This window comes from Nicotiana attenuata, chromosome 3 (genome assembly GCF_001879085.1).
Source record: "Nicotiana attenuata strain UT chromosome 3, NIATTr2, whole genome shotgun sequence".
Lineage (NCBI taxonomy): Eukaryota > Viridiplantae > Streptophyta > Magnoliopsida > Solanales > Solanaceae > Nicotiana > Nicotiana attenuata.
The window spans coordinates 15,010,368-15,025,723 of NC_031991.1; the positions used below are offsets into that span (position 1 = coordinate 15,010,368).

Below are 15,356 nucleotides of genomic sequence, written 5' to 3' on the forward strand. Positions count from 1 at the left end.
GTTAAAGATTACTAACCCACGAGTTAATGGTGAAAAGATGCTTCAAAAGTCGCCCTAGAACCTTGGGGAAGAAGAAGTTTGTGAAGTCTTGTGAAAATCCCGAAATGGTTCTGTTTTGGAGTTTTAAAAATATAACTGGGCGAAATTGCCCTTCGCGTTCGCGACAGGCAGGTCGCGTTCGCGAAGGGTATGACTTAATAGACCATCGCGTTCGTGAGCTGGAGAATGCGAACGCGTAGAGTAAAAGGCTGAGGTCCAGAAATTTGTTCTATGCGAACGCGTAGGCTGCCACGCGAACGCGATGAGGAAACAATGCAAGGCTACGCGAACGCTGTCACATGAATGCGAACGCGAAGAGGAAAAGAAGACTGAGCCCTCAAGGTCAAATAACCCTACGCGAACGCGAGGGCTGGGACACGAACGCGAAGGAGGAAAAATTAGAGCATCGCGAACGCGAGAGGAACAATGCGAACGCGTAGAAGAAACTGGGTCTGCAACAGCTGAAGCAAATCTGCAATTTTTCTAAGTTTGAAACCACTCCGAAACACCTCTGAAACACTTCCGAGCCCCCGAGGCTCTTAACCAAACACATGCACTAACTCAAGAAAATCCTACGGACTTATCCGTGCGATCAAATCGCCAAAATAACATCATATACAACGAATTAAGCCTCAAAATCCATGATTTCTTCCAAATTTCATAAAACATCAATTTTTCCATTTTAAGTCCGAAACACGTCAAACGACGTCCGTTTTCAAGCAAATTTTACAGAAAGTGCTTAATTCATATATAGGACTTGTACCAGGTGCTGGAACCAAAATACGGGCCCGATACCATAGTCTTCTAATCAAATTTCATTTCCAATTTCCTAAAAAAATTCAGAAGACAATTTCACACAAAAATTCATTTCTCGGGCTTGGGACCTCGGAATTCGATTTCGGGCATACACCCAAGTCCCATATTTTCCTACGGACCCTTCGGGACCGTCAAATCACGGGTCCGGGTCCGTTTACCCAAAATATTGACCGAAGTTAAATTTATTAATTTTAATATCAAAATTTAGCATTTTTCTCACAGAATTCATATTTAAGCTTTCCGGCTACGCGCCCGGGTTGCGCACGCAAATTGAGGCAACCCTAAATGAGGTTTTCAAGGCCTCGGAATCGCGAAATGAGTAAGAAAATAGGTGATGACCCTTTGGATCGTCACAAGTTAATTTTCTGTTACCAAAATCGAAAAAACGGATTGGAGAATTTAATATTAATATTTATTTTAATATTAATATTCTATTATTAAAATAAATATTAAATAATATTTCTGTTAATATTTTACTATTAACAAATAAATTTGGTCCAAAAAGTTAATCAATCAATCGATCATTTGACCAAATCCAAATCCGAAGCCGTAGCAGTAGCCGAGCCGAGCGAGCGACGATGGCGACGGCGCGAGGCTTGCCTTCTTTTCAACTCTTTAAGAGCTAGAAGAAAAGCAATTGCTTATATACCCATAAAAAACCTCTTCCTCTTCCAATATGGGACAATGTCCATTTGCCAAGGGGGAAAACTTAAAATTTCATTTCCCTCCATTTCTCATTCACCCTCTTTTAAGTATTTAATATATTAATTAAATACATAAAAAACCCAACAAGAATGATGGTGGTCGAAGTGGTGGGGATAGTGGGTGGTGATGGTTGGTTGGTGGCGGCTAGGATTGAGGATGATGGTGGCATGGTAGTGGTGGTGGGGGTGGTAGTGGTGGTGGCATGGTGGTAGTTGATAATGGTAGGCAGTGACGGCATTCAATAATGAATATGTGATAACATCTTAATGAAATTAAGTCTCTGTTATAGATCTTAATCATACAGACCTATTCAGACCCATTAAGTGGTTGTGAAGTAAAAAAACAAACATACTTAATGATTAAGATCTGAATAATTAAGATTCAGATTTTAAAAACAAACGCACTTAATGTCCGAGATCTGGATGATTAAGATTCAGACCTCCATTAAGTGCAAACAAATGAGGCCAAATCAATTTGGGTTTTCTTGATGGTGATTTTGTCGAGGATGACTTTTTCTTCTTTGAGCCATTGCTTGAGGAACAAACTTGTGAGTAGGGATTTTTGCGATTTGGTAAAGTGGGTAAATGCATTGACTCTATTATTGAACTATTACCATTTTGATTGACCATTGAGATAGAGAGAAAGACAAGTTACTTTAGATAAGAAGAGAATGAAAGTGGAGAGTATTTCATATGGGTAGTTAGATTTTCAATATGAGAGAAAAAAACATATAGGTTCTTGTTCGAATTCAAATTATGGGTTAGGTTAGCTGTTTAATAGGCAAAATGAACAGGTCTTTTAAATTAATTGCCAGCCCTCCACATGTCCCTTTAATTGGTGGGTTCTAGTGGTGTTAACGGAGGAGAGGTAGATTTGAGCCGAAGCACAAGGGAAAGGGTACATAAAATCGATTATTGAAACGAAGGTAGGTATGAATAATACTAGAAAGTAAAAGGTCAAATATGATCCCACTCTATTTTTTATATTATATGTGCATATTGCATAGTACTTGAACTCCTCCTTCAAATGAATCTATATCTTATAAGTTTTTTTATCGGAAGTGCTTTTTTTTTTAAAGTTAAGGTATTTGGTCAAATTTTTTGAAGGAAAAAAGTGCTTTCGAGTAGAAGCAGAAATTATTTTAAGAAGCTGAAAAAAGTAGCTTCTTCCTTTTTTTGAAAAATACACTTAGAAGTACTTATCAAAAGTTTGGTCAAATACTAATTGCTGTTCAAAAATACTTTTCAATTTAATTAGCAAAAAATATAGTGTTTCTCATCATATTGAGAAAAGTACTTTTTAAAATAAAAGTTTTTATTCAACCAGAATAAATTCACATAATTTGGTGCACGTTAGGTGAACTTTTGTCCAAACCAAAATTTTGTACCGGATTAGTATCGATCGCTAATTCACTTGTATTTTTGCCGTCTTCTATCTATTTGTAGTACCAATAGCAACTCAGTAGGAGTTGGAGTTGACTCTTTTCTCTTCAGCTATCTCCTTCCTCTCTTCTCTCAGATGGGTGTGGTTAAAGCAGCTATTGCTGATGGGGCGTTAACTTTTTTATGGGTTTTATGCTCTTCTTGTATTGGGGTTTCTACTTACTTGGTAGCTACTACTTTTGGTGTTGTCAACGAAATGGGCAGCCTCTTCATCACTACCCTTGTTGTTTTTCTTATGTTCTTGGTGTTTGGATTTCTGGGTGATGCATTGGGTGGTGCTGGTTTCAATCCAACCGGCAATGCCGCCTTTTATGCAGCTGGTCTTGGTGACGATTCTCTTGTCTCAGCCGCCGTTCGTTGTCCTGCTCAGGTTCTTCAATTTTTATTTTTTTTGAATAGAGGAGGTGAATAGAATAAGCACAATCGCTAGTCTGATAGTGTTTTGTCTTTAAGCTGCTAGTAGCTCCTGTGGTGTCCATACTACTTCATTAGGGTTGTAGGTTAGGTTGTAGAAAGCTAGTTTGACAGTGTTTTGTCTTAGGATGCTAGTGGCTCTTGTTGTGTCCTTATTACTTCCGTTGTGTCTGTAGTACTGGGCGATTGTTACTCCTTATTATGGCTTCCTTTGGTGTTAGTGCTCCACTATCTCTTTCCATCGTCGTGAACTGAGGGTCTATTGGAAACAACTGCGTACACACTACTCTCCCCAGACTCCATTTGTGTGATTCTACTGGGTTGTTGTTATTGTTGTTATTGTAAAATGAGGGGAATAGAATAAGCACAATCCATATTCTGTTAACATTGACCAATCAATTGGAAAGATTCTTGAAAAAGTATAAATGCTATCATTTGGTTGTTATAGGTAGCAGGTGCAGTTGCTGGTTCGCTTGCAATAATGGAGCTTATGCCTAAGCATTATCACCACATGATTGAGGGGCCTGCTTTGAAGGTGGATGCACAAGCTGGAGCTATTGCCGAGGGTGTCTTGACCTTCATAATCACATTCATGGTCTTTCTCATTGTCCTTAGGGGTCCAAAAAGTGCACTTCTGAAGAATTTGTTGCTCACTATGGTAACTGTCCCTTTGGTGGTTGCAGGTTCAAAGTACACTGGACCTTCTATGAATCCAGCCAATGTAAGTCTTGCTTTTGCATCTTGGAACATTAACATATTTTTGTGGTAGTCTCTTTCATGTATTTGGATTCTGACTGTCTTTATGGGCGAACCTTGTATTTGTTGGCGCTCGCTTTCTAGACATTGATGATGAATAGAATTAGTTTTCCAGTGACTATTCAATTGGCGATAAAAATAATTTGCAACTATCAAAGTATTTGCACATGGAAACTAGGATTATGAAAGATCTTCACTTGCAAAGCTTGAATCTCAGGCGCTGTCTCTCCACAAACTTAGCATATGTCAAAACACATTTTTACCATCAATTCGTACTGGGAAAGAAAAAACAATTCTAATTTATAGAAAGGGATAAATCTAACAAGTTTCACTAGAAGCAATAAACTACATACTGGAGTAGGATAGGAGTGCGATTGCAATATTCCCAAGGAACTTCTAATCTAACTTTGGTTTCATAAATCATCCCAAAAGGCCTGTTAGAAGATTCATCAACTTCCACATTGCAAGAATACTTGGGATTAAATTCCATAGAGATGATAAAAGGCTCCGGGCTCCTCATCTACAAATTGATAACATGCCCCATCATAATATACTGTATAAAACACTGTGTTTTTGTCAGACCCTTTGTTAGCAATTGTGGATGGAAGTATACAGATGGTACTACCTGGTAATGAAAATTATGCCCTAACATTACACCACTAACCATCACAAAAGTCTTAAATTGAAAAGCTGGGAATCATTACTGGAAGGGAACTTGAAATCTTCCTGTATCTTTTGAAAACCAGCTCTAACCTCATTCATCCTTCCAAATTTTATCTTCATGCATTTATGTTCCGCTGAAGCTATTCTGTGTTCTTTCTGGCTCTAGCAATCTTGAGACCATCTTTGTGGATCACAAACTTAGTCATAAATTGCAAGCATTCGTGAAAAACAAGGCAATACTTTGCGCTAATTTTCACTATCAAGTTAGCTGAACTTACAACTCTTTGATTACGTATTAGCATCAAAAGTAGAGACCGTCCATTGGCTCATAGGAATGGAGATCTAAGCCCACATTATGTAATGAGATCAAAAAACCAATGCGATAGATGAGACTCAAAGAGAGAGAGAGAGAGAGAGAGAGAGAGAGAGAGAGAGAGAGAGAGACTAAGATGAAGAATTGTTACTTCTCTCTACTCTCTAAGATTGCAAACTCTTGGGGATTTATAACCTTGCTAAGCATTTGTTTTCGACTGTCCAATTTTAACCTTTTCCACAACGCTGCCTTGCCCCCCCCCCCCCCCATGTATTACATCCCCATAGCCTCTCCATGTTACACCATGAGGGGTGAATGGACGGAATAAGTGAGATCATTCTTTTAATTGGTTTTTTCATTTTTCTGGGGTATTATTTAGGTAGTCCTGACAAACCAGCTTTGAACTTTGCCCTGCATCTCAAAATTGAAGATGACCGCTGCAAAACAAATGCACTTCTCTAGCATTTCTGTATTGGAAAAGAGACAAGTGAAGAAAGGCGCAAACTGGATGTGCCATTTGAGTTTTTAGGAAAGATTACCAAGGTGTGAATATTAACCAATTGAACCCTGAATATACTTGTATTTACCTTATACTGTCATGGAATATGGTAATTATAGAGAATAGATTTAGACAGCAAGTATTACCTAAATTTGCCTTTCAATCTAACCTAGATTATCCGTCTAATCTAGAGAGTGATCACATTGCTACTGTTTCGTTTTACTTATTTGCATTTTGTCGCATAAGGTCTAGTTACAAACTTCTTCGCAAGTGTAAATATTAAATGATACTTTGCTTTTATATATCTTTGCTTAGAATATGGAGAAAATAAGACTGGGAATGAGTTCAATCAAGAATCTAGTCAAGATGACTAACCAAGTCCTACAATTTTCTATGAACGCATTGATCTGATTTGGAACTTTATACCTTTTCCTTCTACTAGCAACAGTTATCTTTAAATATATAAACATCCTCTTGGGCATATTAAGTTTGTTTTACTTTTGAACTGGTTTTTGTAGCGGCGAAATGGACAATAAGTTTGGCGAGGACTGCAGTAATCTTGTTAGTTTCATCCTTGTCTAACAAAAAATGCTATCTATATTGTCAAGGAATTAAGTATTCTTATTAGCTTCAACCTCACTGACATAGAATGCTATCCAAATAAATAACTTTTTAATGAAAGTATGCTGCTGTGTTGACATCCTAAATACGGTAGCCATTTGTTTCTTGTTGTTGTTTCCTGCTTAACTCGTTAAATCGTTCCATAACACGAAGTACCACACAACTGCTTGTTAATTGGCTATGACATTTGCAGGCATTTGGCTGGGCGTACTTGAGCAATGCACACAACACATGGGAGCACTTTTATGTTTATTGGGTCAGTCCCTTCATAGGAGCAATATTAGCTGCATGGATTTTTCGAGCTCTATTTCCGCCTCCAGTAAAGCAGAAGTCTCGGAAGCAAAAACGAAACTGAAAAACATTCTGCTTCAGTTTGTTCTCCAGTTCCTATATTGTTGTTGTACCTCGTCGATTAAGGATAGCTTAAAAATGCTCTTACAGAGTTCTTATATGGAAGTGTTCATTGTAGTTTTTGATTTTATTGTATTTTTTAATAAATGTTTTCCCTTTTGAGTGACTTCTTAAACAAAATCAATCACAAAATTTTAGCTGTCAGCCTTTTCGGACGTGAACCTCTATTGAGTCGTCTGGTTTTGGTATTATTTACTAGTTAATAGTGAATTACTCGCGCTTCGCGCGATTATAAGACATCAAAGAATTTAGCAATAGTTTTTTTTTTTTTTTTCATGCAACAAAAAAAATTATACCGGTTAGATGAATTGTATTAGACAAACCATGTACTCTTTTCGCCAGCTTTGGCAAGTGCATAGAAAATTGGGAGAAATTCAAAGCTAGTCAGATTTACAAGTGGTCATTAAAAAATAGCCACAGTTTCAAAAGTAATCGAAATTTAGTCACTTTTATAAATTTGAACGAAACACTGTTCAAAATTCGAATAATACTCCAGCATAAGTATACTGGAACTCCAGTATATGCTAGAAGTTCATACACAGGTGCTCCAATCTCCAGTATATTATGCTGGAACTTTCCGCGTGCTAGAGTTCCAGCATAATATGCTGGAAGTTCATACACAGGTGCACCGATCTTCAGTATATTATGTTGGAACTTTCCGTGTTGCAGCAAAATTTGATTTTTAGCTTTGGTTATTTCTTCTTTATGTTCTCCCCCAAAAATCTGATTTTTACATTCAGCACTGGAAAACTCTAGCATCTCTAAGAGCAAGTTGGACTACATTTGAATTCTCAAAACGTGATACTACTCCTAGTATTTTTGTATTTTAACGAAAGTTGTCTCTGACAACTCTTGTGCAACTTGTAATATCTAAAAGTCTGATATGCCTTTATAAAGAATTATTTTCACTACTTAACAATATAATACTATCAATAGAATAATATCATTTAACATTTTAGTTACTCAACACATAAAAGGTACTATAAATATTGTAAATAATCTGAATTAATCTTTTGCGTATGAAGAAATCATTACGTCCATACTATTATGCTGTTACTCCTGCTATTAGGACATAAACAATAAAAATTCAATGTCCCATGGAAGTCTTGATGGGATTCATCTTTGCATTCTCTGGCAGCCTAAAGTGTCAACAAAAATAAACAAAAATGAAAAATTAATTTTAGTGCAGAAAGGGAAATAAAAGAACACTTATGGTATGAAAACTCCTCAAAATGTGAGAATTATTCTTTTATTGATGGTCGTTGCACAAGTTTTTTTGGTAGTGAAAATCCTTTAATACAATATTATTATTGGTTAAGAATTGTAGTATTTCTCCTAGAGAATTGTAGTACTTCAAGAATTGTAGTTGTTGCACAAGTTTTTTTTAGGCGAAATACATAAACGGCCCCTTAAGTTGTCCACAACGATCACATGAACACCTCAACTGACCTCATTATCAATTAGACACCTCTTCTCCTACTGAAGTGCGGCCTCGTGACCCCTCACGCTGATATGGCAAAGTGCGTGCTTTATATGCACATCTGAGCGCGTGAAATTCTCAAAAATAAGCTTTTTCTTTTCCTTTTTTAAAATTATCCTTACTTCATGTGGATCCCACTTACCTCCATCTTCACATTTCTCCTTCTTTAGATTTTTCACCTTTCATGGAAAACAACAGGAACAAATAAAGAGTTTCTTCCAAATTATAGCAAATGAAAAAACATAACATAAACATAGACTTTTTCCAATATATATTGTCACAATTGCTTATACAATCAACACCAAGAATTAAACTAATAATTAATTGGATAAATTAAATTTTGTGACATTAAAGTAGAAGAATCGTGCCTGAGGCAAAATTTTCGGTGGTACTCAATAGAGTAAATTGAAACCTCTAAAATTTGACATTTTAACCAAATTAAATATTTCCCAGAATCAGTTGCGAAAGAGAGCATAACTTTTTGTTAAAGTGCCGCAAAATCTACCACCCCCACCTCAACCGCGACCGCCAATAACAACATCACCTACCGGTAAGTATCTAATACTCCTGTATAAGAAATATTAAGACCCATGGGTCTTTACTGTTTTGGGTTTCCAAGAGAAGAACTTTTAGGGAAGAAATAGATGAATGGAGAAAGGTAGTTAACATCCGAATTTCTTTTTGATATAAGCATTTGTCTTCAAATTTAGAATGGAATAGTTAAGTCTATTATATATGGGCTATGGATCTGACTGGGGAGAAGCAGAAAAAGTGAAGGAAGGGAAGAATTAGATCAGTAGGTTTGGGAAAGCTTGGAAGAAAGAAGAAGAAGAAGCCTGGGGGTGGGGGGTGGGGGTGGGGGGGGGGTGATCGTCTTTTTTCTTTTTCTTTTTAAAAATACACGTGTTATTTTATAATTCGTTCTTTTTCCACGTCAGCGCGATTGTATTTCACGCTTGTGATCTGTTGGACTCGAGTGTCTACGAGGTCACACTTCAGTAGGAGAAGAGGTGTCTAATTGATAATGAGGTCAGTTGAGGTATTCATATGATCGTTGTGGACAACTTAAATGGGCCCTTTATATATTTCGCCTTTTTTTAATAGTGAAAATCCTTTAATACATATTATAAGATATATTCTGGCATAAATCTAATCTTAATGTAGACAATAATTTTGCGTCAAGAAAGTAATCGAGACTGAAAAACATTACAAAAATCATAGTATTTTATTTTAAATAATTTGAGTGTTACAATCTCTATGAATCCTCTGATTCTTCTTTTCAACAATAAATAAAATAAATTCAGGTGCCTTTGAGCTTGATCGTGAATTTGAATTCGATCTATCGCCACGAATGCCTTGATTATCGTCACGAAAAGTAATTATGTTAAGAACAAGTAATATTGATCTTGAATGCCTTATATTTGACTTCGTTCTTGATCTTGAACTTGATTGCTTGAACTTGAACTTGATTGCTTGAAACTTGAAGCTTGTAGAGAAATTTGCGGGGTTGTGACGACCCGATAGGTCGTTTTGAGTACTAGCCCTTATTTTCATATTCTGAGGCCTCTATTAGCTTCATATGATATTTCTCGATTTTATGTGTGCAGTCTGTGTCTTTTTCGAGAAAGTTTTTACGTAAAAATTTGAAGAAAATATAATTTTTTGCTTTAAAAATACCTTGAGTTGACTGCGATCAATATTTTGTGTAAACGATCCCGAATCGGCATTTTGACGATTAAGGTAGGTCTGTATTGTGATTTTGAACTTGGGTGTATGCCCGGAATCAAAATCGGAGGTCCCTAGGTTGATTGACTTGTTTTGCCGAAAGCTATAATTTGAAAGTTTGAAAATTTTCTAGGTTTAACCGTAGGTTAAATTTATGGCTATCGGGTTTAGATTTTAATTTTGGGGCTTGGTATATGTCTGTTTGGCTATTTAAAGCTTGTCTGCAAAATTTGATGCAAATCGGAGATGGTTTGATAGGATTCGAACGCTCAATTGTGGTTTTAGAAGTTTTTGAGTTTTCTTTGAAATTTGATGCATTTCGACGTCCGATTCGTAGTTATAGGTGTTATTTTGGCATTTTGATCGAGCGAGCGAGTTCGTGTTATACTTGTGTGCATGGTGGTTTGGAGCCGAGGGGCTCGGGTGAGTTTCGGGTAGGCAACAAACCATTTTTGGACTTAAGAGATTGTTGGTTTTAGCTATTTTTGGTGTCTGATGCACTGTGCTTCGCGATCGCGAAGCTTCTCATGCGACCGTGAAAGGGAAATTGGGGCTGGGGAGGATTTTTTCTTCGCGAACGAGGGGACTGAATCGCAAACGCGAAGTAGTGGGGGGCTTACCCTTCGCGGATGTGACAATCCTCTTGTGAATGTGAAGAGTTGTTGGATATGGGGGAGGTCAATTGGGTAACCTACGCGAACGCGGGCCTTGGCTCGCGAACGCGAAGGCAAGGGCGGAGTAAGCCTTCACGAACGCGAAGTGTACATCGCGAACACGCAGGCCTTTTGGCCGTTGTTCTTCGTGAACGCGTCCGGTGCTTCGCGAACGCGATGAACACCTGACGCCCAGGTATTAAAACATCCAAAAGACGGAATTTGAACCAGTTTACACCATTTTCATGTTAGAGCTTGGTCTAGAGGTGATTTTGAAGAGGTTTTTTTTATCCCAACTTCATTGGTTAGTAAATTTTAACTTGTTTTGTACATTTTCATAAACACCCATAATTTTAACCTTTAATTTAGGATTTTTTTATGGTAGAAATTAGGAATTTGGGTGGAAATTGGGGATTTTGAGAAATTAAGATTTAGACTTCAAATTGAGGTCGGATTTCAAAACAAATTATAATTGGACTTGGGGGTGAATGGGTAATTGGATTTTCTTCCGAATCTCGAGTTTTAACCAAGCGGATCCAGTGTTGACTTTTTTTGATTTCTTCAAAGATTGAATCTTTTTCACTCGTGGGTAGTTTCTAAAGCATATTTTGAAATTTTTAGACTATATTTGGCTAGATTTTATTGGTTTGGAGTCTAATTCTAGAGAAAAAGCAGCGGTTGAGCATTGATTTAGTTGCGGAGTGAGGTAAATATCATGGTTAACCTTAGCTTGAGAGATTAGGACTTGTTGGTCTATTTGCTATGTGAATTATGTGTGGGGAAGGCATATATGTAAGGTGACGAGTATATATACATAGTTATTGTGTTAAAACATGTGGGTAAAATTTATTTTATTATATTATGTTGTTTCCATGACTATGTTTTCCATACCGTAGTTAGATTATTACAGCTTTAATTGTCCGCTTTCATATCTATTGATTATTTTGGAGTTGTTGGAATTTTGAAAGTTGAGATGATTTATCATTACAATGATATTTAGGTGAAATAACTTTTCACCTTGTTTTGCTATTTTTGGATTAATGTTGTTACTTGGTGAGGAAGAGTGAAAAGCACAAAAGGTATTATCGTACCTTATTTGCATAAAATATTATTTATTGAGAGATTGTGAGGTTTAAAGCACGAAGGGTGATGTTGTGCATTGATTTTTTATTATCATTTATCACATCATATGAGGTTGAGAGTAAAAGCATGAAGGGAGATGTCGTGCCATTTTATTTATGATATTACATGGTGAGGACGAGGGTAAACGCACGAACGGTGATGTCGTGCCATTATTGACCTCTTTGCTTTACTTGGATACCGGATTGATGATTTACTTGGTTGAATTATTATTGTTTCTTTTAGGAAGAAGGTTATTCAGTGAATTTGTACTTGCCGTTCTTTTGTACTTCCCTTTCTACATGTTCACTCCCAGTTAATTATTTAATTGTCCTACTTGTTATTTTGTTGCTATATATATATATATATATATATATATATACTTGTACATGATTTACGTAGGTGTCTTGTCATAGGCTCGTCGCTATCTCGTCGGGGTTAGGCTCGACACTTACTGAGTATATTATGTCGGTTTTACTCATGCTACATTCTTGTGGAGATACTGGTATTTGTCCTGGCGGAGTTTAGTGGTGTCTTTGCTCGAATTCAGCTGCATTGGAGACTTGAGGTATAGCTACACGACGTCCGTAGCCTTGAAGTCCCCTTTCTTTATATATATATTATTGTTTATTTAGCTTCAATTAGTTGTATTTTTTTCCATACCGTCTATGTGGTATTCTAGTTGATCATGTACTTGTGATCATAGATTTCTGTGATTAGTTAGCCCTGCGTTTAATTAACATTGTATTAAAATATGAGTTTATTTATCAATAAATATCATTACTTTGTATTAATTGTTAAAAATTGGTTAATTAATTTAAACTAGATGTTAGGCGCCATCATGGTCTCGAGGTTGGGAATTCCGGGTCATAAAAAGCTGGTATCAGAGCCCTAAGTTGCTTAGGTCTCATGGGACATGAGCAAGCTTAGTAGAGTCTGGAGGATCAACACGGAGACGTCTGTACTTATCTTCTAGAGGCTATAAAGGTTTAGGAAAATTTTGCTTCTTTCTTTCTCTATCATGACTTTATTCTATTACTGAAATTTGAATCGTTCCATTCTTGTTCTCTCGCAGATGGTGAAGACACAAACAACATCTACGGCGGGTCAACATTCGGAGCCCTAGGTTGCTGCCACTATGGTAGAGGTCGGGGTCGAGGCCGAGTTAGAGGCAAAGGTAGAGCTCAGCCTAGAGAACGTGTAGCAATACCTATTCCGGAGCCTCAAATCTAACATGAGGATGAGGTTCCTGTTCAGACCATGCCAGTTGGACCAGCTCAGGTCCCGGAGGGGTTTATTACTACCCTCGTACTTCAGGATGCTCTACGGTGCATTTTCGATGGCACCAGCCGTCTCTCGGGCTGGGGGAGGAGCATAGACTCTCGTTACTCACACACCAGAGCAGGTGGCTCGCGGATATTACACTCCGCCAGTTAGAGTGGCTCAGTCTATTGTTGCTACACGGATAGGGAGAGGCCCACAACGTCTTCTGAGGGATTGATGAGATTGGACAAGTTCACAAAGTTATTTCCTATTCACTTTTATGGCACACCTTATGAGGACCCACAAGATTTTATTGACCGTTTCCACGAGGTGTTTCACAACATGGGTATTGTGGAGTCCAACGGAGCAACTTTGCAATATTTCATATGACCGGTTCTGCCAAGAGGTAGTGGCAGGATTATGTGCGAGGCAGAGCATCTGTTTGCCGATATTTACTTGGGATCAGTTTTCATACCTATTTTTGGAGAAGTTCATTCCTTTTGCTCTGAGAGAGGAGTGCAACAGCCAGTTTGACCGCCTTCAGTAGGGTAGCATGACTGTTACCCAATATGAGACCCGATTCATGGATTTAGCTCGCCGTGCAATTATCCTGCTTCGTACTAAGAGAGAGAGAGAGAGAGAGAGAGAGAGAGAGAGAGAGAGAGAGAGAGAGAGAGAGAGAGAGAGAGAGTGAGTGAGGAGATTCATTGATGGTCTTGATTTTGGTATCAGGCTAGAGATGGCCAAGGAGACTGAGGATGATATTTCTTTCTAACGGGCAGTAAAGATTGCTAGACGGATCGAGATGATTCGTGGTCAGGGTAGGGAGGCAATATCTCAGAAGAGGCCTCGTCATTTTGGGGTTTTAGTGGTGCCTCATCTGGAGGCAGGGGTTCATTTGGTAGGGGTTATTCCCCAAGGCCGATTCAAGCAGTGTTTCAGGCATCCCACGGTGTTTCGGGTAGTCGTTGTTCTTATGGGTCTTATCCTGAGCAGCTAGCCTACAGTGCACCTTCAGCTCCTATTAGTGCACCTCCGATCTAGAGTTATCAAGGTGGTTATTCAAGTAGAGAAGGTCATTTCTAGAGTCAGCAGTCACAGTAGCCAAGGACTTGTTATACTTATGGAGATCTGAGGCACGTCACGAGATTTTGCCCTAGGTCATAGGTCAGCACGCCACAACAAGGTTCTCGTGCCATGGTTCCGGCACCAGTTGCTCCACTGCCCGGTCAGCCATCTAGAGGTGGGGGTCAGGCTATTAGAGGTGGAGGTAAGGCCATTAGAGGTGGAGGCCAGCAAGCTAGAGGTCATTCGAGGGGCGGAGGTCAGAGTGGTAGGGCCCAGCCTTATTTTTATGCATTTCCGGCTAGACCTGAGGCGGATCCATCTGACACTGTCATCATAGGTATTGTTCTAGTTTTCCATAGAGATGACTTAGTTTTATTTGATCCGGGCTCTACTTTTCATATGTGCCATCCTACTTTGCTTCATATCTGGTTATGCCTCGTGATTCTTATAGTGCTCATGTTTATGTGTCAATGCATGTGGGATATTATATTGTTATAGATCATGTTTATCGCTCATGTGTGGTTTCAATCGGGAGCTTTAAGACTAGGGTAGACCTTCTACTTCTTGATATGGTGGACTTTGATGTTATCTTGGGTATGGATTGGCTGTCACCTTATCACGCCATTTTGGACTGTCACGCCAAGACGACGACCTTAGCCATGCCGGGGTTGCCTAGATTAGAGTGGAGGGGGGTACTGTCCATTCTACTAGCTGGGTTATTTCTTATGTGAAGGCTCGGCGTATGGTCGAGAAGGGATATCTAGCATATTTGGCCTATATTTGTGATTCTAGTGCAGAAGTTTCTTCTATGGATTTAGTACCAGTTGTGCACGAGTTTCTCGAGGTGTTTCCTGCAGATTTGCTGGGGATGCTACCTGACAGAGATATCGACTTCTGTATTGACTTGGCTCCGGGCACTCAGACCATTTCTATTACACCATACCATATGGCCCCAACTGAGTTGAAGGAACTGAAGGAGTAGTTGCAGGATTTGCTTGATAAGGGGTTCATTAGACCTAGTGTCTCGCACTCGGGTGCACCGTTGTTGTTCATGAAGAAGAAGGATGGTTCGATAAGGATGTGTATATATTATCGACAATTAAACAAGGTCACTATCAAGAACAAGTATCCTTTGCCAAGGATTGATGACTTATTTGATTAGCTTCAGGGTGCCAAAGTATTTTCGAAAATTGATCTGAGATCTAGCTAGTGGCTTCCATCAGTTGAAGATTAGGGCATCGGATGTCCCAAAGACAGCTTTTCAGACTCGGTATGGTGACTATGAGTTCCTAGTGATGTCATTTGGCTTGACAAATGCCCCAGCAACATTTATGGATTTGATGAACCGGACTTTCAAGCCATACTTGGA

At 38.5% G+C, this 15,356-nt stretch overlaps 1 protein-coding gene across 2 annotated transcripts; it reads left to right on the forward strand.

Annotated features, from left to right (window-relative positions):
- On the forward strand, positions 2,915 to 6,840 carry LOC109223335 (aquaporin SIP1-2-like). Of its 2 annotated transcripts, XR_002067551.1 has the most exons (4): positions 2,915 to 3,372; positions 3,865 to 4,137; positions 5,528 to 5,691; positions 6,462 to 6,547. XR_002067551.1 is itself a non-coding variant. In XM_019387597.1 (3 exons), exons 1-3 carry the CDS (start codon positions 3,079 to 3,081, stop codon positions 6,621 to 6,623), a joined length of 729 nt encoding a protein of 242 aa, XP_019243142.1. In that variant the 5' UTR covers positions 2,917 to 3,078; the 3' UTR covers positions 6,624 to 6,840. The 2 variants fall into 2 exon arrangements, 1 of the variants encoding a protein (XP_019243142.1); XM_019387597.1 differs by lacking the exon at positions 5,528 to 5,691 and having other exon boundaries at positions 2,917 to 3,372; positions 6,462 to 6,840.